We start from the raw sequence: 27,955 nt of genomic DNA, 5'->3' as shown, positions 1-27,955 counted from the left end.
ACAGTATTTCTCTTAAACTCATTTTAGGAGACCCCCAGGAGGGTGCATGTTTTGTTCTAGCCGAGCATTCAACTGGCAGGAGGCAGTTGATGGTATTTGTTATTTAAAGCAATGTGGCCCAATAGAGAAATCACCAAAACAAAGACAGTTTGTGATAAGATTGTATTGTATTTACACACTTCTATACAATATTTACAGAGAGAAATCCTTATGTTGTATATTCTTCATTGTTTTTCAGTATAAAAAGAAACTTTGATAAAACAATGAAATTATACATAATAGCAGCTTATGAGCCTGTGTACACACAGAATAATCCACCATATCAAAGTGCATGTTTTAAAACAATATTCCATCCCTTTAAAACAATATTCCATCCCAAAATATGGTGTAACATCTTTGTGCTTATGATGACTTTTATGATTCAATGTAAATTCTCTATATGATAACACTGGAAAATGTTACAGTTCCCTCTCCTTGATCTGAGGGCTTTGGGTTGCTCCATTTGTCTGTGGGATGACTTGAATTTCAGGATCCTCTTCTGTTTTGGTGTTTGTTGTTGTCATCGTCTCTGTTGCCATGGGTTCCTCAATGACATACTTTGTGAATCTGATGTTAAAGAGTCCTAGAAAAACAGGCATTTTTACCATGTGGAACATATAAAATGTCCTACCATTTGAGCACGTATTAGACATAGGCCTTATAATTGGGCTTTTTTTGTCATTGTGTTGTTTCATTGGCTGCAGTCTTTATTTTATATGGCATGTCCAAGAAATCACACATTGTAGGATGTAAATTATTACCGTTGCCCCTTCTTCCTCGAGATTGTTTCTCTTCATTGCTTGATTTTGATCTGTTGCTTTCCACAGATTGATCCGAGTCTTCATTTTCTGTAATGATTAAAACTATGATAATTTCAGAATAATTACTTGTTAAAAGTTTAAGATTTAGTGGCAGGCATACATATAAGCCATAAATCAGGGCGCACAACTCAAGTCCTTGAGGGCAGCAGGTCTATGTGTTTGGTTAATATCAACTGATCCAAGTGCCAGGGAGAAAGGACAACCAACAGGAGCAAAATTCCAGTTGAGGACTAGAGTTGTGCACACCTGCCATAAACCAAAGATGATAGGTAAAGATGACCAAACATGTCAAGTCATGAGAAGATCCTAAACAGTGAGAGGTGTCCTGGTCTCTGGTTACCTTTCTTCCAGAGTATGTGAGCCCTCCTCAGCTTGATCACGAAGAGCGAAACAACCACAAGCAGACCAAGGATGAGGCATGTCACAAGGAAGATAAGCAACAGCGCACTTCCTCCAGTTCCTTTCTGCGTCTCCGTATCATTGACGAAGCTTCCTGTGAATGAGACAATCAGTGCAACTTTAGCCTCTTGTACTGTAGCCTTACATCCATGTCTGGCTTATACAGCACCTGAACATGACTCACTTAACCGGATCTGTATGCACTTAGAAAAATATTAAGACTGTCTTACCTTTAGCATTGCTGGAGTTGTGTCCTGTGCCATTATGAGGTGTGTTCTCTGTTGTCTGGGACACTGACGACCAATCTACAGGGAATTGCAGGGGAATGAATGACAGCTGATCTAGACAGTACAGTCACATTATTTGGGAGGATATGTAGTGTATTTGTGGATAAAATGATAGTGATTCAATTGAATTGGAACTAATAAAATACTATTGGATGCTGGTATGAGGCTCATCTGTAGTGATGGAGAGTCACCACTAGGTGGAGAAGCAGCCTACTGAGTAACTATTAAGCCTAGCTGGCGAGAATACTTAAATTTCTTCCCATACAATGCTAGCTATGATTAGTCCTGTTCTTAGCAGCAGTGTTGCTGCTGCCACTGCTGTCATTAGCAAGTGTGTACCCTGTAGCTTCGAACACTGGCTGACCTGAATGAAAAAAATCATTTATTGTACATTTTACATGCCGCCCCATTACAGTGTGTCATTTTCACTCACTGATTGTACCACAGATGAAAATGTAATAATTCAAGTCAATATGTATAACAACAATTTACAAATTACCAGTACCTTAAATTAACTACAAATAAAAGCACAAGCCAAAGTTCTGCCTGAAACTTTTACCAACATTTACTATTGAGGACATACAGTGCATTCGGAAAGTATTCAGACCCCTTGACTTATTCCACATTTTGTTACATTAAAGCCTTGTTCTAAAATTGATTAAAATATTTTTTCCCCCTCATCTATCTAAACACAATACCCCATAATGACAAAGTGAAAACAGGTTTTTATACATTTTTTCAAATGTATGAAATTTGTCAAAACAGAATTACCTTATTTACATAAGTATAAGGTAATATACATAAGACCCTTTGTTATGAGACTTGAAATTGAGCTCAGGTGCATCCTTTTTCCATTGATCATCCTTGAGATGTTTCTACAACTTGATTGGAGTCCACCTGTGGTAAATTCAATTGATTGGACATTATTTGGAAAGGCACACACCTGCCTATATAAGGTCCCACAGTTGACAGTGCACGTCAGAGCAAAAACCAAGCCATGAGGTCGAAGGAATTGTCCGTAGAGCTCTGAGACAGGATTTTGTCGAGGCACAGATCTGGGTAGGTGTACCAAACCTTTTTTGCAGAATTCAAAGTCCCCAAGGACACAGTGGCCTCCACCATTCTTAAATGGAAGAAGTTTGTTACCACCAAGACTCTTTCTAGAGCTGGCCGCCCAGCCAAACTGAGCAATCGGGCGAGAAGGGCCTTGGTCAGGGAGGTGACCAAGAACCCGATGGTCACTTTGACAGAGCTCTAGAATTCCTCTGTGGAGATGGGAGAACCTTCATCAGGCCAAAGGACAGATTTCCACCAATGTCCATTGCTTGTGTTTCTTGGCCCAAGCAAGTCTCTTCTTCATATTGGTGTCCTTTAGTAGTGGTTTCTTTGCAGGAATTTGACCATGAAAGCCTGATTCATGAAGTCTCCTCTGAACAGTGTATGTTCAGATGTGTCCGTTACTTGAACTTTGTGAAGCATTTATTTGACCTGCAATCTGATGCTGGTAACTCTAATGAACTTATCCTCTGCAGCAGAGGTAACTCTGGGTTTTCCTTGCCAATGGCAAATGGCGGTCCTCATGAGAGCCAGTTTCATCATAGCGCTTGATGGTTTTTGCAGCTGCACTTGAAGAAATTTTCAAAGTTCTTGACATTTTCCGGATTGACTGACCTTCATGTTTTAAAGTAATGATGGACTGTCGTTTATCTTTGCTTATTTGAGCTGTTCTTGCCATAATATGGACTTGGTATTCTATATTCTGTATACCACCCCTACTGATTGGCTCAAACGCATTAAGATGGAAAGAAATTCCACAAATTAACTTTTAACAAGGCACACCTGTTAAATGAAATGCGTTCCAGGTGACTTTTTTTTTAACCTTTATTTAACTAGGCAAGTCAGTTAAGAACAAATTCTTATTTACAATGACGGCCTAGGAAAAGTGGTTTTACGGCCTTGTTCAGGGGCAGAACGACAGGTTTTTACCTTGTCAGCTCGGGGATTTGATCTAGCAACCTTTCGGTAAATGGCCCAACGCTCTAACCACTAGGCTACCTGCTGCCCCTCATGAAGCTGGTTGATAGAATGCCAAGAGCTGTCATCAAGGCAAAGGGTGGCTACTTTGAAGAATCTAAGATATAAAATATATTTTGATTTGTTAAAAACACTTTTTTTGGTTACTACATGATTCCATATGTGTTATTTTATAGTTTTGATGTCTTCACTATTATTCTACAATGTAGTAAATAGTAAAAAATAAAGAAAAACCCTGGAATAAGAAGGTACGTCCAAACTTTTGACTGGTACTGCATGTAAATATAATATTAGTTGATTTTGTATAAATTAGCAACAATTTCTTAACCTTTTTTTGCTTTGTCATTATGACATTGATGAGGGGGAAAACGCGGTTTAATCAATTTTAGCATAGGGATATAACATAACAAAATATGGAAGAAGTTTGAATACTTTCCGAACCGACTATATATTGTTAATATTGCTATTGACTCCCGTTTCAGGAAATAGACTTGGTGGTATGAGAACCAAGTGCTGTGGTTTTGCATCTAACCAGTGTTCACAAAACATGGTGAAAACCAATTCACAAAAGATGTGTAGATTCAACCTCAAGGCACCATGGCTGTTCTGTTCTTCCGTATATGCATTATCAGTCTTGTCATGTCAAAACGATCAGGAAGTCGTATAGTTTGTTTTTAATAATGAATATTAATATTTTTTACTTACTGTGAGTGCTGAGCTGTAAGTCAGGGGTTGATGCTGGTGATCCCTCTGTATTTGGCCAATCTAAGGCTGTAGCTGTTTGTGTTTCTGATGACACCTGTGTACTATGCCAATGGGAGACTGTTGTTGTTGGTACCTCTGTTAGACCTGTACTGAGCAAATGAGAGGCTCTCGTAGTGGAGTGTGATTCCTCAGTGGCTATAAGATAAAAGGGAATTTCAGTTGCTGTACAATTCAAACCATGTTCACAAATGACAATTGTATCTTGCTAAGACTTTTGGTCACTATTATGAAGTGCTTGTATATATAGTTATAGTGCAGTTCAAAAAACTTGAAGTGAATAATATGATCTATCTGAATATTTTTGTAGAAATGTGAAATTGGGATGTCAGTGTATTCCTCCCTACAGAGAGAGTAAATCACATTATGATGTTTGTGTGATCAAGATACCCTAGTGTGGCGTTCTCATGGCATATTTTAAAGTGAGGAAAGTACCAACAGTGTAACTGTGCACTGAAACCACAAAAGTAAACACTTTCATTTCAATGTTCCTCAAATAGACCATTGCAAACAGAACTACATTTAAAAATAAGGTAGACTTGCTTTTTTTATTCTTTGTTGGATATTTCCAGTTTACTCTCAAGGAGGTAATCTGCGCTTTATGTATTGTCATTGATCATACCCTTATAAATTCAACCTCCCATAGTGTGGATGCCATCTCGACAACTAATCAAATCAAAGGTCAAAAGAGTGAACAATAAACGTAGTACTTACGATTCTGTCCAATTTTCACAAAATTCATCAGGGATGAATTGTGTAAGGCTGGATGGCGAACAATGCATTTCAACGTGACTCTCCTCTTGTAGGACTGAACATACAAGATATCCAGGGAGGAATATGTGTTTTTGTCCAACAGATACTGGGACTGAGGCTGAGCTAAATAACAGCAGAAAGGTTCAATTAACTTTTGACTGAAAGTGTAAAAATTGAATATGTAAAAGAACGTCAACAACCATCATCCGTATAATAGCTGACCTGCACTTTACAGGGAAAATACAGAAATTTCACTTCCCTTTATTTTGGAAGAGATAAAGGGGAATGTGTGTGGGATTTGGTTTCGCAGGGGAAGTCTAAACCATTTTAAGGCATTTCCTTTTTCTTTTTCTTAAAAAAAAAAAATATCACATCACAAAATTCTCAGTCTCCTACTCCAAGTCGTTTCCTATTATATTTTTCACTTGTCTTATATTTATAATTCCCGCAAGCCACGACAATGGCTGTTATTATTTGTCAAATACAGTAGTGAATGACAGGGCAGGGAAGCGAACCCAGGTTAGTGGCATGAAAGGCAAACACCCTACATATCGTGCCAACATGGTTAATCCACTTGGTGGGAAATTGTAATGTGGCTCATATAGCAAAGATTGCGACACTGCCCCCTCCGAACGGAAAGGCACATTTCTGTGCTTCAACCTACCGCTAACCCTTCATACTCCTGGCCGTGCGTTCCGATAGTCTCACAGCCGTCATTGCACTTCTGACACCAATGTAGGGAAACGCGACTCATATAGCTAGGATCGCCACAATACTAATATAGGACTACACAATTCAGTTTGACTCTTCACTTTTCCTAATTGTTATGGAATAGGTTAGGTAGTTTAGTTCTTTGGAGCACAATTAGACACTACACTACCCCTTCCACACTCCATCCCCAGGTAGCTGTAGCAACTGGGTCAGGGGGTGTGCTCTGACATGAAGTCTTGTTAAGTGTTGGTTGTGCAAAGGTGTGGCAATCGATTCTAAACAATTTGATAGCTGCATAGATTTTTTATGAACTGGCGATAGTTCGAGTTTAAAGTTTAAAGAGGGAGTACAGGGCTTAGCAGGTCTCTCGAGTAAGCTAAAAAGAGGTTTCGGATTGGAAAAGTTGAATATTTTCAGAAGAAGTCGGTAATTGGTTAAGGGAGGAGGATTGGAGGGAAAGAGAGGAGGTTGAAAAAGCTGAGGGAGGCAGAGGATGGGTTTCTATCTGTTGAAGCTAGCAATAACAAGGGAGAGGGTATGTCGAGGAAGATTTGTGTCAAGATCCAACAGAGTGAGCCGGATGCCAGTTTCGAGTTCTGGAGGAAAAATGGAAGGGGTTGTAAGGAGCTCGGAGCCCGAGCTTTGCATTGATGGACATGGTGATGATAAAGACAAGGGATAGGCCAATGAGTGATCTATGTCTCAGTAAGGTTGGCTTCTTAGCGTTCATAGCAATGGTTATCAACTGTACCCCGGAGATGGAACGTAAGTCACAGAAAATAGATGTTGTGGTGGCAGATGCAGAGAAGTACTTGGGGGTGCGTGATTTGACTTCAGACTGCGTGGCAGGTTGACCATCTGTTACGCGAGTGCAGCAAGGAGCCAAGGTAAATTGCTAGCTATAATTAATCTTATCTGATAAAAAACAATCAATCTTAACATAATCACTAGTTAACTACACATTGTTGATATTACTTGTTTAACTAGCTTGTCCTGTGTTGCATATAATCAATGTGGTGCCTGTTAATTTATCATCGAATCACAGCCTACTTCGCCAAATGGGTGATGATTTAACAAAAGCGCATTCACGAAAAAAGCACAATTGCTGCACCAATGTACCTAACCATAAACATCAATGTCTTTCTTGAAATCATCACACAACTATATATTTTTAAACCTGCATATTTAGTTAAAATAAATTATTGTTAGCAGGCAATATTAACGAGGGAAATTGTGTCACTTCTCTTGCGTTCAGTGCAAGCAGTGTCAGGGTATATGCAGCAGTTTGGGCCGCCTGGCTCGCTGTGAACTGTGTGAAGACCATTTCTTCCTAACAAAGACCGTAATTAATTAGCCAGAATTGTACATAATTATGACATAAAAAAAACATGTTTACCTTTATTTAACTAGGCAAGTCAGTTGAGAACAAAATATTATTTTCAATGACGACCTAGGAACAGTGGGTTAACTGCCTTGTTCAGGGGCAGAACGACAGATTTTTACCTTGTCAGCTTGGGGATTCAATCTTGCAACCTTTCAGTAACTAGTCCAACACTCTAACCACTAGGCTACCTGTTCGCTTGAAGGTTGTGCAATGTAACAGCAATATTTAGACTTAGGGTTGCCACCCGTTCGATAAAATGCGTAACGACTCCGTATTTCACTGAAAGAATAAACGTTTGGTTTTCAAAATTATAGTTTCCGGATTTTACTATATTAATGACCTAAGGCTCGTATTTCTGTGTGTTTATTATATTAGACTTAATTATATGATTTTATATTTGATAGAGCAGTCTGACTGAGCGGTGGTAGGCAGCAGCAGGCTCGTAAGCATTCATTCAAACAGCACTTTCCTGCGTCTGCCAGCAGCTCTTTGCAATGCTTGAAGCACAGCACTGTTTATGACTTCAAGCCTATCAACTCCCGAGATTAGGTTGGCAATCATCCAGTAGTCAAAGGTATATTATATACAAATGGTATAGAGAGAAATAGTCCTATAATTCCTATAATAACTACAACCTAAAACATCTTACCTGGGAATATTGAAGACTCATGTTAAAAGGAACCACCAGCTTTCATATGTTCTCATGTTCTGAGCAAGGAACTTAGACATTAGCTTTTTTACGTGGCACATATTGCACTTTTACTTTCTAATCCAACATTGTGTTTTTGTTTTCTTTTTTGTGTATACTATTATTTGTTGGTCATGCACCGTTTTTGTTTACATAAATCACTTGGGCTGGCCGACCAAGGAGTCAAGACAGAGCTGGCCCTGAACTTTAAGTTTTAAGTCCTGGAGCACATGCATTCAACACCTTTTCACATTAATGCACACATCAAATCAGGTTACAGACCTACAGACCCTTTAGCTAGGCCTAGGGCCCCAGAATTAGCGAGTGTATCAAAATCAGTATGCTAGCTAGGTGGTCTCGTAACATAATCCTTTGTCATTTTGGCGTCATAAAATCTATGAAATAAATCTAGAATGAAGGACACTTACCATACATTTCTAACCCACTCTCCAACAGCCATGAGATTTTGGGAGGATGACCATTTCCCACTGCAGAACATTTTATGGCAGTCTTTCCATTGTGTTCTGTTATCTCCAATTTTGGCTTACCTTGACAATGACAAAAAGAGTGATGTTATGATTTTTGGTTTCAACATAATTAGTTGGAAGTGGGAACAAGCCAAGCACTCTACCTCCTGTGCCAATATGAATATTCTACTAAATTAAGGGGAAGGCTGTGTGCTTTCTTAATCGCTATAAAACAGTGCTATTACAATATGTTACACTTACCCAAAACTGTCACATTAACCAACTTCACTACAGGCACTTTGTGAATGTAATGTAAACATGTGTAGAGGCCTCCATCTTTGAAGGTGACATCAGACACACTGACTGAAAAAACGGAGTCAGACAAGTTTATTATCTTGTAGCGCTTGTCCTTCAGGGCTGTTAGTGAAGATGGGGGAGAGAGGAGGCATGTCACAATATAACTCAACTACTTTAGATCCGAACAAATATGTTACAATATGAGTAGGAACAAACATTTTTACTTGTATCATGTACAACTATTATCATTCTAGACAGCATTTCATAGTAAAGTCTACACCCGTTGTATTCAACACGTGACAAATACAATTTTATTTTGATTTGAATCAGCTGTCGACATTAAAAAAATAAAATCCTGTATGGCTCATTTACTGGGCATCCAGTCTACTTTCAAATTAAGATACTGCTTTGTTTTAGTATATAAAATACATCATAATAAATATCTATAGGTGGTATAAGATCCTCACCTTTCTGGTTATTAAAAAACATAACATGCCCATCAGGATTCTTCCATTCCACGTGGCTCCCTTCGGCATTTCTAATGTGACACTTCATGGTTAGTGTCTCACCCTCCATCACGGTCAAATGTTGCACTGCAATGGATCCTGCAATGGCAAATACCAATGATTTAGTATAGGACATACTTTGATTGACATGATGGAAGGTTCCAACATGTGTGAGAGCAAAATTACAAGATTATGTTATAAATACTGTTATTGCATCAAATGGTTGTTTTATGCAACTGAATAGGGGGTTCTTAGAACTCTATTGTGTCTGTGTGAACTGAGATTGGGCCTCTGGGGGCTTAACGCTGACAGAAGATATACAATACGTTAGGTGATAAACCTAACAAGGCCGCATTCCATAGCATGAGTTGGTGTTTGTGTGCTGGGAGGTACCAGGGTAGAGATGACTCCAGTATGGATAATTATGAGAGGAACCTTGTTTTGGGAGCCAGGCCCTGGTTTCTACACAATGAGAACAGTCTTAACAGCAGATACTGTCTGCTGTGAATTATTAGTATCTTTCATAGGAATCCCAACCTTGTGACCCATTCCACACATTTTTTGTTTGTCATGTAGACTAAGGGGGTGTATCTTTGCTATAAAAAGGTGTTGTATTCTTTGTGTCGGGGCTCTCAATGAATCATCTAAGAGTGATTCGTCGACCAGCCATCGTTATTGTAGAGCACTCACATCATTCACTTGTGGGTGTAGTGTGACATGCTTTCCTTATAAATATGTGAATAAAGATTTAGTTTAAGTATAACTCTGACTTGTGTGATAAGTTTGTCTCTCCTCATTTGATAATACTAAAATTAACCACCACACATGATTTCAAGTTCACCTTACCTTTCAACAGCCCTTTCCTCTTTCTTACACATGCACAGTGTGCCATGAACATAATATGATCATGGATGGACTGTATTGAAAAGCAATCGTAAAGAGAAGATTTAGGGGTCGTAGACAGATGAATAAGTGGGCAGTGTAAATGAACTGGATAAGACCTGAGTCAGACCCTTCATTTCTCATAGCTCTGACTCACAGCACTGTCCTACTTCTCGGTCTTCCCCTGGTCTCAGACTCTACCACTGGGGGCTACAGGGGAAACTGAAGGAGGTCGAGCTACCATTGTCAGGCTTGAGGTTATGGGAGGTGTGACAAACAACAACATGAGGGGGGTGCATTTCCGCTGCACGTACACCTACAGATTATGCAGCCAACCTTCTCTACTGCGACTGACAGGAAATCAAATATAGTGTGGACAGTCACCGAAAACATGAGGGGTGTAAAAGAGAAAGCAAGGGGTTTGTGGTTTTCTTCACACTGTCTGTGTGAGCGTCATGTGTTCCTTTTTCCTATGCTACTGGTATGATGACTAGTGATAGGCCTACTTTATTTGGAAAAATTAACTGTGGGGGCAAATTTACACCGATGTTGTTGGTGGGCTTGTAATGTTTTAAAGGTTAACTGTTTTCATACATTGTGTGGGCTAGCAGAATATCCCCTTATGATAGGGTCATGCTGTATATAGCACCGACTGAACAAAATAAATTCCATGTGGGTGGTCTATGGGGGTCCATGGAATTAGTGTATTTTATAATTAACCATAATGATTTTTAGACCTGTCTGCAATGATTGAATTCAAGGTGAATTATTTAATTAGGTATTTGAATCCAAATGAGAGCTGATGACCACCTAATGGTTGAAACGTTGTGATAATAAACACTCTTAGAGCATGTATTGCAGTATGCTGAGTCTTCCTTTTTGACAATTCCGAATAAACTGAATGACTAGACAAATGCTATCAATTTGAAAACCATCCTATATGATTAAAAAGTCACAATTTGGTGACTTTTTAATCATATCGGATGGTTTTCAAATTGATAGCATTTGTCTAGTCATTCAAAGACAATCATTTCAATGTCAGCCGCCAAACATATTTAAACAAGACCACAACAAAGCAATAAGTACACATTTTCATTGTGATACAATCCTCAGAGCAATTGATCATGTCTATTATTTTTGTGTTGTCACAACTTTCAGTCTGGTTACAAGATGGTTATTTTAGTCATAAGGCCCGGAGGGGTGTGGTATATAGCCAATATACCACGGCAAAGTGCTGTTCTTATTAACTTTACCAAGTACCAGTACATTTTAGCCAAAAACCTGGTTGCCTTTGCCAGGAAGATGAAACTTGGCCAAAAGTGGATCTTCCAGCAACACAATAACCCCCAAGCACTCATCAAAAAACACAAAGAAATTGTTAATTGGCCACAAAATCAACATTTTACAGTGGCCATCTCAGTCTCCGGACTTGAAACCCATTGAGCATACAATATAGCTCAGTATAGCAAGGGTGTCAATCATTTCGGGCCCCCTTGTAAATGCATCACAGCATCAGTCAAGAAAAAAGCAGTTCCATTCTAATTGATCTGACACACAGATGTAAAGAATTAGTAAGGAAACGTATAAAATATAAAACATATATACGAATACAGCAAACATTGATTTGTGATATCTTACAACAAAAACATTGAATGTCATTTCAAAGTTGTGATCAAAACAGATCAGGCATATAACTCTGTCAAGCTGTATTGTATACATGTACCCTGCCTGGGTACTTTGTACTTCATTGTCTCAGAAACAATTACTTTCAGAGAAGTAGCCTACTCACCCCTTACAAACAAGACTAGGAAACAAAGCTGCAGCTTTAGTGCCATCTTGACTCTGTCAGATTCAGATGTGGACTCTCAGAGCCACTTCCTCTCGTGTCTTTATATGCTACATACACTACACTGGCTACAGTAAGGGGCCTTCCGTGACATCACAGCACAATTCATGGGGTTTCCACGCAACACTGAATACATTTAGTTGAGGGCATCCCGGGTCATATATCTATAGGTTGTTGATATCATGGGAAGAAAAATAATACAATGTTGATTGGATCATGAATTGACACATTTTAGGAATGTCTATTTCCTTTTCAATATGACATCTCACTTGAAAGACATCACCATGCACCAATGTTGTACCCTGTTGAAACGTTGTATTATTTTATTTTGTATTTACTTTTATTTAACCTTTATTTAACTAGGCAAGCAGTTGAGAACAAATTCTTATTTACTAAATTAAATGGCATAAAGTAATGGATAATAGCAATAGTAAGCCTGGCCTCAGAGTAGACATAACATAGTAAAAGTAAATCCTGGACACTCAAATTAGTATGATATGTTATGTTTGGTATGGTTACATAAGACAGACGGTTACTTTAGGCTGGTTTGTCAGGATGGATGGGTGGGTGTATAACACGAATGTCTAGTATTCCAAAGGTTGTGAGTTCAAATCTCATCACACTACTTTAGCATTTTACCCAATTAGCAACTTTTCAACTACTTACAACTTTTTAATTACTTTGCAACTACTTAGCATGTTAGCTAACTCTTTTCCTAACCATTTTAGCTAACCCTTTCCCTTTTAGCTAACCCTTTAACCTAACTCCTAAACTTAACCCCTAGCCTAGCTAACATTAGCCAGCTAGCTAACGTTAGCATTAGCCAGCTAGCTAAGTTTTAGAAATTCGTAACATATTGTACGTTTTGCAAATTTATATAATACAAATTGTAATTCGTAACATATATAAAATGGGTGATGGACATCCACAAATTAATATATACCATATAAAAATTTAACATATACTAAATGTTGAGTCCCGGATTTAAGTACAGAATAATACGAAATGCTCTGATACCAGGTTGTTCATGGAGGGGATTTTACACACATCCCAAAAAATGACCTGAGTTTTCTTAAAGAATGTCCCATATACATAGATAAAATGGGAATGTCCGCTCACTGTTTTGCTGCTCATAAACGTGATATTTCAATAAAACTTCAGTGATAAAGATTTGTTAAAAGATCACGTTTGGAGAGCAGCAGAACAGTGAGCAGATATTTTTCTTAACATAGACATTGTGCCATGATCACTGCTGACAAAATCCATGCCCCATCTCTGCGTTTGCATTACGGGCTGATTTTGGTGGGTCCCCACTAAAGCTTACCGTATGCTTCCCAGTCAAAACAGTTTGCTTATATATTGTGACATTTTGTTCGTTGTAGTGTTCGACATATTTCTTGGGGAGGGCTGTTCGACCACATTGCATTTTTTTGTTGAGCCTTGTCGAAATTCGTGTAGCCGAAGTCTACTCCCCTTCGTCGGTGATTGGTCAACAGCAGGGATTCCTCAATTAAGTGTTTGTTGTCGTCAACAAAACTAGTTTTCATTTAAAAAAAATCGCATGAGAAATACTACACCAAACATCTTAGTTAGATGTAAAAGTGCGCAACTAAGACCTCCTTGGTAAAAAATGTATGACAAAGTTATCTTATACACATTTGTACTTTTTTTGAGGAAGAACTGGCTACGGCGTCTCAAGAGGGACAAACAGTAATATTGCCTCCTTTTTTCTCTTTGGTAAGCAAAGGTATTTTAAGGGAGTATGCGCAACAAGCTCTGTATCATGTCAGAATTGGGTCTTCATCCATGTTTTTTAAACGTAAAATTTCAAAGTTGTTCCAATAAACGTAAAATGTCAAAGTATTTGGTTACTTCTCTATCTTTCTAATATTAAGTTTAGGCATTAACTCCGAATTCTTAAAGTTAGGCATTACGTCTGAATGGTTAAGGTAAGGGTTAAGGTTTGGCATAGGCTTAAAACTAAAATATCAAAAACAACTTTCTATTGCTGGATTCAAACATGCAACCTTTGGCTCTGTGGAACCAGAGGCAGATGATTACGCCCATTCGCCATCCTCAACACCCCAGCAAAACCAAAGTCTACTTGAAGGTAACAGCCCTCACTGTTGCCCTCAGACATGGAACAGATGGCGCCGGAGAGAATGACTGCCGTTTCCTAACCAATTGTGCTATTGTGTGTGTTTTTTCGCATTATTTGTAACTGATTTTTTTCGTAATTTTTCTGCCACCGTCTCTTATGACCGAAAATAACTTCTAGAAATCAGGACAGTGATTACTCACCTCGTATTGAAAGACCATTTTTTCTTTAACGAGTCAGATGAGAGGGATTTACTCCAGACACCCAACAAGGCCCTCATCTCCGTCATTCACAGGAGAAAGAGACGGAGATATCGAGGACGAAGGTCAGGGTGCCTTGTAAGCATCCGGTGGCAAGTGGGGAATTTGCTTTTACCATCAGTCCTATTAGCCAACGTACAATCATTGGATAATAAAATAGACGAACTACAAGCACGTATATCCTACCAACGGGACATTAAAAACTGTAATATTTTATGTTTTATGAGTCATGGCTGAACGACAACATGAATAACATACAGCTGGCGGGTTATACACTGTATCGGCAGGATAGAACAGTAGCCTCTGGTAAGACATGGGGTAGCAGTCTATGTATATTTGTAAGCAACAGCTGGTGCACGATATCTGAGGAAGTCTCGAGGTTTAGCTCGCCTGAGGTAGAGTATCTCATGCTAAGCTGTAGACCACACTATTTACCAAGAGAGTTTTCAACTATATTCTTCGTAGCTGTCTATTTACCACCAAAAACCGATGCTGGCACTAAGACCGCACTAAATGAGCTGTATACGGTCATAAGCAAACAGGAAAACTCTAAACCAGAGGCGTCGCGCATAGTGGCCGGGGACTTTAATGCAGGGAAACTTAAATCCGTTCTTACCTATTTTCTACCAGCATGTTAAATGTGCAACCAGAGGGAAAAAACTATAGACCACCTTTACTCCACACACAGAGACACATACAAAGCTCTCCCTCGCCCTCCATTTGGCAAATCTGACCATAATTATAACTTCCTGATTCCTGCTTACAAGCAAAAACTAAAGCAGAAAGCACAAGTGACTCGGTCAATAAAAAAGTGGTCAGATGAAGCAGATTTTTTATTTTTTATTTTTTTATTTCACCTTTATTTAACCAGGTAGGCTAGTTGAGAACAAGTTCTCATTTGCAACTGCGACCTGGCCAAGATAAAGCATAGCAGTGTGAACAGACAACACAGAGTTACACATGGAGTAAACAATAAACAAGTCAATAACATGGTAGAAAAAGAGAATCTATATACAATGTGTGCAAAAGGCATGAGGTAGGCAATAAATCGAATAATTACAATTTAGCAGATTAACACTGGAGTGATAAATCATCAGATGATCATGTGCAAGAAGAGATACTGGTGTGCAAAAGAGCAGAAAAGTAAATAAATAAAAGCAGTATGGGGGGTGAGGTAGGTAAATTGGGTGGGTAGTTTACAGATGGACTATGTACAGCTGCAGCGATCGGTTAGCTGCTCGGATAGCAGATTTTTAAAGTTGTTGAGGGAGATAAGTCTCCAACTTTTGCAATTCGTTCCAGTCGCAGGCAGCAGAGAACTGGAAGGAAAGGCGTCCAAATGAGGTTTTGGCTTTAGGGATGATCAGTGAGATACACCTGCTGGAGCGCGTGTTGCGGGTGGGTGTAGCCATCGTGACCAGTGAACTGAGATAAGGCGGCACTTTACCTAGCATAGCCTTGTAGATGGCCTGGAGCCAGTGGGTCTGACGACGAACATGTAGCGAGGGCCAGCCGACTAGGGCATACTGTCATGTTTTGTCATTGATTATCATGTCTTGTCCCTGTGCTTCCCTTCTATTCGTTTCCCTCTGCTGGTCTTATTAGGTTCTTTCCCTCTTTCTATCCCTCTCTCTCCCCCTCCCTCTCTCCCTCTCTCGCTCGCTCCCCTTGTAAATGCATCACAGCATCAGTCAAGAAAAAAGCAGTTCCATTCTAATTGATCTGACACACAGATGTAAAGAATTAGTAAGGAAACGTATAAAATATAAAACATATATACAAATACGAATACAGCAAACATTGATTTGTGATATCTTACAACAAAAACATTGAATGTCATTTCAAAGTTGTGATCAAAACAGATCAGGCATATAACTCTGTCAAGCTGTATTGTATACATGTACCCTGCCTGGGTACTTTGTACTTCATTGTCTCAGAAACAATTACTTTCAGAGAAGTAGCCTACTCACCCCTTACAAACAAGACTAGGAAACAAAGCTGCAGCTTTAGTGCCATCTTGACTCTGTCAGATTCAGATGTGGACTCTCAGAGCCACTTCCTCTCGTGTCTTTATATGCTACATACACTACACTGGCTACAGTAAGGGGCCTTCCGTGACATCACAGCACAATTCATGGGGTTTCCACGCAACACTGAATACATTTAGTTGAGGGCATCCCGGGTCATATATCTATAGGTTGTTGATATCATGGGAAGAAAAATAATACAATGTTGATTGGATCATGAATTGACACATTTTAGGAATGTCTATTTCCTTTTCAATATGACATCTCACTTGAAAGACATCACCATGCACCAATGTTGTACCCTGTTGAAACGTTGTATTATTTTATTTTGTATTTACTTTTATTTAACCTTTATTTAACCTTTATTTAACTAGGCAAGCAGTTGAGAACAAATTCTTATTTACTAAATTAAATGGCATAAAGTAATGGATAATAGCAATAGTAAGCCTGGCCTCAGAGTAGACATAACATAGTAAAAGTAAATCCTGGACACTCAAATTAGTATGATATGTTATGTTTGGTATGGTTACATAAGACAGACGGTTACTTTAGGCTGGTTTGTCAGGATGGATGGGTGGGTGTATAACACGAATGTCTAGTATTCCAAAGGTTGTGAGTTCAAATCTCATCACACTACTTTAGCATTTTACCCAATTAGCAACTTTTCAACTACTTACAACTTTTTAATTACTTTGCAACTACTTAGCATGTTAGCTAACTCTTTTCCTAACCATTTTAGCTAACCCTTTCCCTTTTAGCTAACCCTTTAACCTAACTCCTAAACTTAACCCCTAGCCTAGCTAACATTAGCCAGCTAGCTAACGTTAGCATTAGCCAGCTAGCTAAGTTTTAGAAATTCGTAACATATTGTACGTTTTGCAAATTTATATAATACAAATTGTAATTCGTAACATATATAAAATGGGTGATGGACATCCACAAATTAATATATACCATATAAAAATTTAACATATACTAAATGTTGAGTCCCGGATTTAAGTACAGAATAATACGAAATGCTCTGATACCAGGTTGTTCATGGAGGGGATTTTACACACATCCCAAAAAATGACCTGAGTTTTCTTAAAGAATGTCCCATATACATAGATAAAATGGGAATGTCCGCTCACTGTTTTGCTGCTCATAAACGTGATATTTCAATAAAACTTCAGTGATAAAGATTTGTTAAAAGATCACGTTTGGAGAGCAGCAGAACAGTGAGCAGATATTTTTCTTAACATAGACATTGTGCCATGATCACTGCTGACAAAATCCATGCCCCATCTCTGCGTTTGCATTACGGGCTGATTTTGGTGGGTCCCCACTAAAGCTTACCGTATGCTTCCCAGTCAAAACAGTTTGCTTATATATTGTGACATTTTGTTCGTTGTAGTGTTCGACATATTTCTTGGGGAGGGCTGTTCGACCACATTGCATTTTTTTGTTGAGCCTTGTCGAAATTCGTGTAGCCGAAGTCTACTCCCCTTCGTCGGTGATTGGTCAACAGCAGGGATTCCTCAATTAAGTGTTTGTTGTCGTCAACAAAACTAGTTTTCATTAAAAAAAAATCGCATGAGAAATACTACACCAAACATCTTAGTTAGATGTAAAAGTGCGCAACTAAGACCTCCTTGGTAAAAAATGTATGACAAAGTTATCTTATACACATTTGTACTTTTTTTGAGGAAGAACTGGCTACGGCGTCTCAAGAGGGACAAACAGTAATATTGCCTCCTTTTTTCTCTTTGGTAAGCAAAGGTATTTTAAGGGAGTATGCGCAACAAGCTCTGTATCATGTCAGAATTGGGTCTTCATCCATGTTTTTTAAACGTAAAATTTCAAAGTTGTTCCAATAAACGTAAAATGTCAAAGTATTTGGTTACTTCTCTATCTTTCTAATATTAAGTTTAGGCATTAACTCCGAATTCTTAAAGTTAGGCATTACGTCTGAATGGTTAAGGTAAGGGTTAAGGTTTGGCATAGGCTTAAAACTAAAATATCAAAAACAACTTTCTATTGCTGGATTCAAACATGCAACCTTTGGCTCTGTGGAACCAGAGGCAGATGATTACGCCCATTCGCCATCCTCAACACCCCAGCAAAACCAAAGTCTACTTGAAGGTAACAGCCCTCACTGTTGCCCTCAGACATGGAACAGATGGCGCCGGAGAGAATGACTGCCGTTTCCTAACCAATTGTGCTATTGTGTGTGTTTTTTCGCATTATTTGTAACTGATTTTTTTCGTAATTTTTCTGCCACTGTCTCTTATGACCGAAAATAACTTCTAGAAATCAGGACAGTGATTACTCACCTCGTATTGAAAGACCATTTTTTCTTTAACGAGTCAGATGAGAGGGATTTACTCCAGACACCCAACAAGGCCCTCATCTCCGTCATTCACAGGAGAAAGAGACGGAGATATCGAGGACGAAGGTCAGGGTGCCTTGTAAGCATCCGGTGGCAAGTGGGGAATTTGCTTTTACCATCAGTCCTATTAGCCAACGTACAATCATTGGATAATAAAATAGACGAACTACAAGCACGTATATCCTACCAACGGGACATTAAAAACTGTAATATTTTATGTTTTATGAGTCATGGCTGAACGACAACATGAATAACATACAGCTGGCGGGTTATACACTGTATCGGCAGGATAGAACAGTAGCCTCTGGTAAGACATGGGGTAGCAGTCTATGTATATTTGTAAGCAACAGCTGGTGCACGATATCTGAGGAAGTCTCGAGGTTTAGCTCGCCTGAGGTAGAGTATCTCATGCTAAGCTGTAGACCACACTATTTACCAAGAGAGTTTTCAACTATATTCTTCGTAGCTGTCTATTTACCACCAAAAACCGATGCTGGCACTAAGACCGCACTAAATGAGCTGTATACGGTCATAAGCAAACAGGAAAACTCTAAACCAGAGGCGTCGCGCATAGTGGCCGGGGACTTTAATGCAGGGAAACTTAAATCCGTTCTTACCTATTTTCTACCAGCATGTTAAATGTGCAACCAGAGGGAAAAAACTATAGACCACCTTTACTCCACACACAGAGACACATACAAAGCTCTCCCTCGCCCTCCATTTGGCAAATCTGACCATAATTATAACTTCCTGATTCCTGCTTACAAGCAAAAACTAAAGCAGAAAGCACAAGTGACTCGGTCAATAAAAAAGTGGTCAGATGAAGCAGATTTTTTATTTTTTATTTTTTTATTTCACCTTTATTTAACCAGGTAGGCTAGTTGAGAACAAGTTCTCATTTGCAACTGCGACCTGGCCAAGATAAAGCATAGCAGTGTGAACAGACAACACAGAGTTACACATGGAGTAAACAATAAACAAGTCAATAACATGGTAGAAAAAGAGAATCTATATACAATGTGTGCAAAAGGCATGAGGTAGGCAATAAATCGAATAATTACAATTTAGCAGATTAACACTGGAGTGATAAATCATCAGATGATCATGTGCAAGAAGAGATACTGGTGTGCAAAAGAGCAGAAAAGTAAATAAATAAAAGCAGTATGGGGGGTGAGGTAGGTAAATTGGGTGGGTAGTTTACAGATGGACTATGTACAGCTGCAGCGATCGGTTAGCTGCTCGGATAGCAGATTTTTAAAGTTGTTGAGGGAGATAAAAGTCTCCAACTTTTGCAATTCGTTCCAGTCGCAGGCAGCAGAGAACTGGAAGGAAAGGCGTCCAAATGAGGTTTTGGCTTTAGGGATGATCAGTGAGATACACCTGCTGGAGCGCGTGTTGCGGGTGGGTGTAGCCATCGTGACCAGTGAACTGAGATAAGGCGGCACTTTACCTAGCATAGCCTTGTAGATGACCTGGAGCCAGTGGGTCTGACGACGAACATGTAGCGAGGGCCAGCCGACTAGGGCATACAGGTCGCAGTGGTGGGTCGTATAAGGTGCTTTAGTAACAAAACGAATGGCACTGTGATAAACTGCATCCAGTTTGCTGAGTAGAGTATTGGAAGCTATTTTGTAGATGACATCGCCGAAGTCGAGGATCGGTAGGATAGTCAGTTTTACTAGGGTAAGTTTGGCGGCGTGAGTGAAGGAGGCTTTGTTGCGGAATAGAAAGCCGATTCTTGCTTTGATTTTGGATTGGAGATGTTTGATATGAGTCTGGAAGGAGAGTTTGCAGTCTAGCCAGACACCTAGGTACTTATAGATGTCCACATATTCTAGGTCGGAACCGTCCAGGGTGGTGATGCTAGTCGGGCGTGCGGGTGCAGGCAGCGAACGGTTGAAAAGCATGCATTTGGTTTTACTAGCGTTTAAGAGCAGTTGGAGGCCACGGAAGGAGTGTTGTATGGCATTGAAGCTCGTTTGGAGGTTAGATAGCACAGTGTCCAAGGAAGGGCCGGAAGTATATAGAATGGTGTCGTCTGCGTAGAGGTGGATCAGGGAATCGCCCGCAGCAAGAGCAACATCATTGATGTATACAGAGAAAAGAGTCGGCCCGAGAATTGAACCCTGTGGTACCCCCATAGAGACTGCCAGAGGACCGGACAACATGCCCTCCGATTTGACACACTGAACTCTGTCTGCAAAGTAGTTGGTGAACCAGGCAAGGCAGTCATTAGAAAAACCGAGGCTACTGAGTCTGCCGATAAGAATATGGTGATTGACAGAGTCGAAAGCCTTGGCCAGGTCGATGAAGACGGCTGCACAGTAATGTCTTTTATCGATGGCGGTTATGATATCGTTTAGTACCTTGAGCGTGGCTGAGGTGCACCCATGACCGGCTCGGAAACCGGATTGCACAGCGGAGAAGGTACGGTGGGATTCGAGATGGTCAGTGATCTGTTTGTTGACTTGGCTTTCGAAGACCTTAGATAGGCAGGGCAGGATGGATATAGGTCTGTAACAGTTTGGGTCCAGGGTGTCTCCCCCTTTGAAGAGGGGGATGACCGCGGCAGCTTTCCAATCCTTGGGGATCTCAGATGATACGAAGGAGAGGTTGAACAGGCTGGTGATAGGGGGTGCGACAATGGCGGCGGACAGTTTCAGAAATAGGGGGTCCAGATTGTCAAGCCCAGCTGATTTGTATGGGTCCAGGTTTTCCAGCTCTTTCAGAACATCTGCTATCTGGATTTGGGTAAAGGAGAAGCTGGGGAGGCTTGGGCGAGTAGCAGCGGGGGGGGCGGGGCTGTTGGCCAAGGTTGGAGTCGCCAGGAGGAAGGCATGGCCAGCCATTGAGAAATGCTTGTTGAAGTCTTCGATTATCACGGATTTATCGGTGGTGACCGTGTTACCTAGCCTCAGTGCAGTGGGCAGCTGGGAGGAGGTGCTCTTGTTCTCCATGGACTTTACAGTATCCCAGAACTTTTTGGAGTTAGAGCTACAGGATGCAAATTTCTGCTTGAAAAAGCTGGCCTTTGCTTTCCTGACTGACTGCGTGTATTGGTTCCTGACTTCCCTGAACAGTTGCATATCGCGGGGGCTCTTCGATGCTATTGCAGTTCGCCACAGGATGTTTTTGTGCTGGTCGAGGGCAGTCAGGTCTGGAGTGAACCAAGGGCTATATCTGTTCTTGGTTCTGCATTTTTTGAACGGAGCATGCTTGTCTAATATGGTGAGGAAGTAACATTTAAAGAATGACCAGGCATCCTCAACTGACGGGATGAGGTCAATATCCTTCCAGGGTACCCGGGCCAGGTCGATTAGAAAGGCCTGCTCGCAGAAGTGTTTTAGGGAGCGTTTGACAGTGATGAGGGGTGGTCGTTTGACCGCGGACCCGTGGCGGATACAGGTAATGAGGCAGTGATCGCTGAGATCTTGATTGAAGACAGCAGAGGTGTGTTTGGAGGGCAGGTTGGTCAGGATAATGTCTATTAGGGTGCCCATGTTTACGGATTTAGGGTTGTACCTGGTGGGTTCCTTGATGATTTGTGTGAGATTGAGGGCATCAAGCTTGGATTGTAGGACTGCCGGGGTGTTAAGCATATCCCAGTTTAGGTCACTTAACAGAACAAACTCTGAAGCTAGATGGGGAGCGATCAATTCACAGATGGTGTCCAGGGCACAGCTGGGAGCTGAGGGGGGTCGGTAGCAGGCGGCAACAGTGAGAGACTTATTTCTGGAGAGATTAATTTTTAAAATTAGAAGTTCGAACTGTTTGGGCATAGACCTGGAAAGTATGACAGAACTTTGCAGGCTATCTCTGCAGTAGATTGCAACTCCTCCCCCTTTGGCAGTTCTATCTTGACGGAAAGTGTTATAGTTGGGTATGGAAATCTCAGAATTTTTGGTGGCCTTCCTAAGCCAGGATTCGGACACGGCAAGGACATCAGGGTTGGCAGAGTGTGCTAAAGCGGTGAGTAAGGCAAACTTAGGGAGGAGGCTTCTGATGTTGACATGCATGAGGCCAAGGCTTTTTCGATCACAGAAGTCAACAAATGAGGGTGACTGGGGACATGCAGGGCCTGGGTTTACCTCCACATCACCCGAGGAACAGAGGAGTAGTAGGATGAGGGTGCGGCTAAAGGCTATCAAAACTGGTCGCCTAGAGCGTTGGGGACAAAGAATAAAAGGAGCAGATTTATGGGCGTGGTAGAATAGATTCTGGGCATAATGTGCAGACAGGGGTATGGTGGGGCGTGGGTACAGCGGAGGCAAGCCCAGGCACTGGGTGATGATAAGAGAGGTTGTATCTCTGGACATGCTGGTCTCAATGGGTGAGGTCACCGCATGTGTGGGGGGTGGGACCAAGGAGGTATCAGAGGTACGGAGAGTGGAACTACAGGGTCCATTGCAAACCAAAACAATGATAATGATAACTAGCCTGAACAACAGTATGCAAGGCATATTGATATTTGAGAGAGACATACAATAAGGCATAAAGTGATTGCAGGTCTTGATTGGGAGAGCTAGCTAAAACAACAGGTAAGATAACAGCAGCAATAACAGGGTGCTAGTCTAACACAGCAACAACAGGTAAAAATGGCGACGACTAGGCAGAGAGGGTCGGATTAACTACACACAGATCCTGAGTTAAAGCACAGAGCCGACAGATAAAACACAGATGCTAAGCTACAGGACTGTTTTGCTAGCACATACTGGAATATGTTCCAGGATTCTTCCGATGGCATTGAGGAGTACACCACATCAGTCACTGGCTTTATCAATAAGTGCATCGAGGACGTCGGTGCGAACCCATTACACCTCTTTGTTTGTCTAATTAATAACTTCACCATGCTCAAAGGGATATTCATTGTCTGCTTTTTTTATTCATACCCATATAGCAATATTTGACCTTCTTTGCGAGGCATTGGAAAGTATGCCTGGTCTTTGTGCTTGAATCTGTGTTTGGAATTTACTGCTGGACTGAGGGACCTTACAGATAATTGTATATGTGGGGTACAGAGATGAGGTAGTCATTCAAAAATCATGTTAAATACTATTATTGCACACAAAGTGAATCCATGCAACGTATTATGTGACTTGTAAAGCAAATGTTTACTCCTGAACTTATTTAGCCGTGCCATAACAAAAGGCAAAGGAGTTGAAAACATATTGACTCAAGATATTTCAGCTTTTCATTTTTAATTAATTTACAAAAATGTCAAAAAATATCATTCCGCTTTGACATTATGGCTCTGCATGTCAACCTTTGACCAACCTATTTCATCAATTCAAATTGGGGGGGGGGGTAGTGTTACTTTTGTACAATGGGTTACCAATGTATTCAAATAATGATTGACATATTTTAATTAAAATGTTATTTCATCCTTCCACAAGATAATGTCCCAACACAAATCTAGGGTTGCTACCCAAGCCAGCTGGTCATTCATTCTGTTGGTAAGGTTGCCAGAGATGCGACCCAGTCGTGAAGTCTTTTTGTTATATACCTAAGGACACGACCTAGAAGTTTGTTCTAAATATTCCGTTGCCATGCTGGCTGGCAATGTTCTTATCCCTTGCTTGCTAGCTAGCCAACTATGCCTAACACAGTCACATCAAACAGTGCAGCCAGAATAACAGCAAAGTAGCTGCATTTTGAGAATGGCGCTGCAATGATTAGAAACTGTTTTACAGGCTCCTGACCAATTCTACTATATATACACTACCGTTCAAAAGATTGGGGTCCACTTAGAAATATCCTTGTTTTTGAAAGAAAAGCTACTTTTTTGTCCATTAAAATAACATCAAATTGATCAGAAATACAGTATAGACATTGTTAATGTTGTAAATGACTATTGTAGCTGGAAACTGAAGATTTTTTATGGAAGATCTGCATAGGCGTACAAAGGCCCATTATCAGCAACCATCACTCCTGTGTTCCAATGGCACATTGTGTTAGCTAATTGTCACGACTTCCGCAGAAGTTGGTTCCTCTCCTTGTTCGGGCGGCGTTCGGCGGTCTTCTAGCCATCATCGATCCACTTTTCACTTTCCATTTGTTTTGTCTTCCACACACCTGGTTTCAATACCATCATTACATGTTGTGTATTTAACCTTCTGTTCCCCCCATGTCCTTGTCCGGAATTGTTTATTGTAAGTGCTTGTGCACGTTATTCTGGTATGCGACGGGTTTTGTACCCATTGTATTGATTGTTCTGTTTACGGTGATATTTATTATTAAACTGCGCCGTTGTAACACAGTTTTTGCTCTCCTGCGCCTGACTTCTCTGTCGCCAGTACGCACCCCTTACACGAATCCACGTTTATCATTTTAAAAGGCTAATTGATCATTGGAAAACCCTTTTGCAATTATGTTAGCACAGCTGAAAACTGTTGTGCTTATTAAAGAAGCAATAAAACTGGCCTTCTTTAGACTAGTTGAGTATCTAGAGCGTTAGCAATTGTGGGTTCGATTACAGGCTCAAAATGAAACTCGTCAGTCTATTCTTGTTCTGAGAAATGAAGGCTTTTCCATGCGAGAAATTGTCAAGAAACTGAAGATCTCGTACAACGCTGTGTACTACTCCCTTCACAGAACAGCGCAAACTGGCTCTAACCAGAATAGAAAGAGGAGTGGGAGGCCCCGGTGCACAACTGAGCAAGAGGACAAGTACATTTGACAAGTCTAGTTTGAGAAACAGACGCCTCATACATCCTAATAATAAACGCAAAACACCAGTCTCAATGTCAACAGTGAAGAGGCGACTCCGGGATGCTGGTTTTCTAGGCAGAGTTCCTCTGTCTAGTGTCTGTGTTCTTTTGCCCATCTTAATCTTTTATTTTTATTGGCCAGTATGAGATATGGCTTTTTCTTTGCAACTCTGCCTAGAAGGCCAGCATCATGGAGTCGCCTCTTCACTGTTGACGTTGAGACTGGTGTTTTGCTTACAAGCAAAAACTCAAACAGGAAGTGCCATTGACGCGCTCAACACAAAAGTGATATGTTGAAGCAGTTGCTAAGCTACAGGACTGTTTCGCTAGCACAGACTGAAATATGTTCCATTATTCATCCGATGCTATCAAAGAGTTTACCACATCAGTCACCGACTTCATTAATAAGTGCATCGACGATGTCTTCCCCACAGTGACCTTACGTACATATCCCATGGATCCCATGGATTACAGGCAACATCTGTACTGAGCTAAAGGCTAGAGCTGCCGCTTTCGAGGAGTGTAACGCTAATCCGGACTGCAAAATCGGCTACCTGGGCGATTGGCTGGATATGCCTTACCCACTAGTAAGATCTGCCCGCTATAGTGTTGTCCTGTCAGAACTTGATGTTGAAGCCCAATACTATACACGTTGTCATCACCACACACACACACATGGACACATCTGATTCCATATGTAGATGTTATGTTCAATGGACGCACAACATTTCAAGATAGAAAACCAGCATGTGAGAGCCATGGAGCTGGTCAAATTTGGCCTGTCCCCAAGGGCACTCACAGCGTTCGACAAGGAGCAGGGTATCGAGAGCATACTGTCGGGCTGCATCACAGCTTGGTACGGCAACTCCACCGCTGCCGCCCACAAGGCTCTTCAGAGGGTGATACGTGCAGCCGAACGCACCATTGGGTGCACACTGCCTGCCCTACAGGACAACTACAACACCAGGTGTCGGAGGAAGGCCAAGAAAATCATCAGGGACCCCAGTCATGCCTTGTTCTCCTTGCTTCAATCACTCAGACGCGGACAGTACAGGAGCATCATGGCAAAAACTGAAAGACTGGCCAATAGTTTCTACTCTCAGATCATCAGGCTGCTGATATAGCCACCACTAGTCAGCTACCTGCTTCCCCCTCCCCATGCTCGTCCCTCTATGGACTTTCCACTCCCCATCCCCCAACATACTTTTACTCTGCCCCCACCCCAATGACATTCATCACAGTTGCAGTTGTTAATATGTATATTATTACTTTTTTTTTAAATAAAGATGTGTATTGTTTTTATTTCTGTCAATGGTCCTGCTGCTGCTCCCATTATGGTCATTCCACCCCACCACCTCAACACTCTTTACTCTGCACTCCACCCCAATGGACATTTATTTATTCATCACTGCCATTGTGAATTATTATGTATATAATGCTATTTCTATTGTTGTTTTTTATTACCATTATTTTATTTAACTTATTCCTGCATGTTGGAACTTGAAGCCTACTATTTTCACTCTACCCTGCAATCACACCTGCAACCCTGTACATGTGACTATTAAACACTCTGAATCTCTGATATTTGCCCTGTATTCTTTTTAATAATCTTCAAGCTCTGTCAAGTTGGTTGTTGACATTGTATGGTTGGGGTACAGAGATGAGGTAGTCATTCAAAAATCATGTTAAACACTATTATGCAACTTATTATGTGACTTGTTTAGCACATTTGCACTCATTAACTTATTTAGGCTTGCCATAGCAAAGGCGTTGAATACTTACTGACTCAAGACATTTCAGCTTTTCATTTTTAATTCATTTGTAAGAATTTCAAAAAACAGAATTCCACTTTGGCATTATGGGGTATTGTGTAAAGGCCAGTGACAAAACATTTACATATAATACATTTTAAATTCAGTCTGAAATAACTAAATGTGGGAAAAGTCAAGGGATGTGAATATGTTCTGAAGGCACTGTACATGCTTGAATTAGATTGTACAGGAGTGAAGACGAGAAAACAGATGGGCCTCGAGCGTCAAGGGAGTCTACGGCGTCATGGTGCTTCAATTTGGAAAGCAAGTTATTTTCTTTGCGTCTACGCGGAACAATACTGGTAAAATAAGGAGATACTGTCAATTCCATGGGTCGTTTGTAGAAAAGGAATTAGAGGAATTGTTATGATCTTCCCTATGCTAAGTAGACTTGTATTTGGTTGTAAGTTAAGGCTACATATTTTAAAACAATTGTAGCTTACCTGTGTTGATTTAGATCATAGACATATAGCCTAGGCAGGCTACTGCTGGGGAGCTCAAGGATTTCAAGAGAGAATACTGTTATGTAGTGTAAACGCTGCGTGTAACACATCCGGTGTCAGGATAAATAAAATGCAAGGTCTGCTAACTTTCTTTAATTATGTTTAATTACCGCAAACAATGAATGGCAAATGCAATTTTCGTATATACGGGTTCGCTGTTTCACCGCGCAGGATGAACAGAGAACTGTGGAATGTACTCAAATAGTAGTTTTTATACTATGACAATTTTATTCTCAACGTGTCCAGTTGGCCTATCACAGTAGAGGCTGGGCGTGGTTTAGACTTTGCCCCCCTTTGCTGGCCCT

At 40.6% G+C, this 27,955-nt stretch overlaps 1 protein-coding gene across 8 annotated transcripts; it reads right to left on the bottom strand.

Moving 5' to 3' along the window:
- Positions 1-147: 147 nt before the first annotated feature.
- LOC139551992 (cytotoxic and regulatory T-cell molecule-like) lies at positions 148-27,665 on the bottom strand. Of its 8 annotated transcripts, none has more exons than XM_071363685.1 (10): positions 27,591-27,665; positions 9,110-9,247; positions 8,607-8,762; positions 8,307-8,426; positions 5,057-5,218; positions 4,286-4,480; positions 1,490-1,564; positions 1,201-1,353; positions 801-902; positions 148-622 (listed from the first exon to the last, which is right to left on the bottom strand). In XM_071363685.1, the coding sequence occupies exons 2-10, from the start codon at positions 9,216-9,218 to the stop codon at positions 459-461; spliced, it is 1,236 nt and encodes a 411-aa protein (XP_071219786.1). In that variant the 5' UTR covers positions 9,219-9,247; positions 27,591-27,665; the 3' UTR covers positions 148-458. The 8 variants fall into 8 exon arrangements, with proteins under 8 accessions (XP_071219786.1, XP_071219873.1, XP_071219700.1 ...); XM_071363772.1 differs by lacking the exon at positions 27,591-27,665 and adding an exon at positions 13,201-13,363 and having other exon boundaries at positions 801-887; XM_071363599.1 differs by lacking the exon at positions 27,591-27,665 and adding an exon at positions 13,201-13,326.
- Positions 27,666-27,955: the final 290 nt, after the last annotated feature.

This window comes from Salvelinus alpinus, chromosome 1 (genome assembly GCF_045679555.1).
Source record: "Salvelinus alpinus chromosome 1, SLU_Salpinus.1, whole genome shotgun sequence".
In the NCBI taxonomy this organism is placed as follows: Eukaryota; Metazoa; Chordata; class Actinopteri; order Salmoniformes; family Salmonidae; genus Salvelinus; species Salvelinus alpinus.
This window is presented reverse-complemented; position numbering and strand designations above follow the sequence as displayed.

Bases quoted from the DNA above. Each gene is read 5' to 3' on its own strand.
- LOC139551992 (XM_071363353.1), bottom strand. From the start codon at position 11,865: ATGGCACTAAAGCTGCAGCTTTGTTTCCTAGTCTTGTTTGTAAGGG. The intron at 8,427-8,606 runs GTAAGTGTAACA...GTCATTGTCAAG, and splicing joins GGTTAATGTGACAGTTTTGG to GTAAGCCAAAATTGGAGATA. The intron at 1,565-4,285 runs GTAAGTAAAAAA...AATTCCCTGTAG, and splicing joins CTTACAGCTCAGCACTCACA to ATTGGTCGTCAGTGTCCCAG.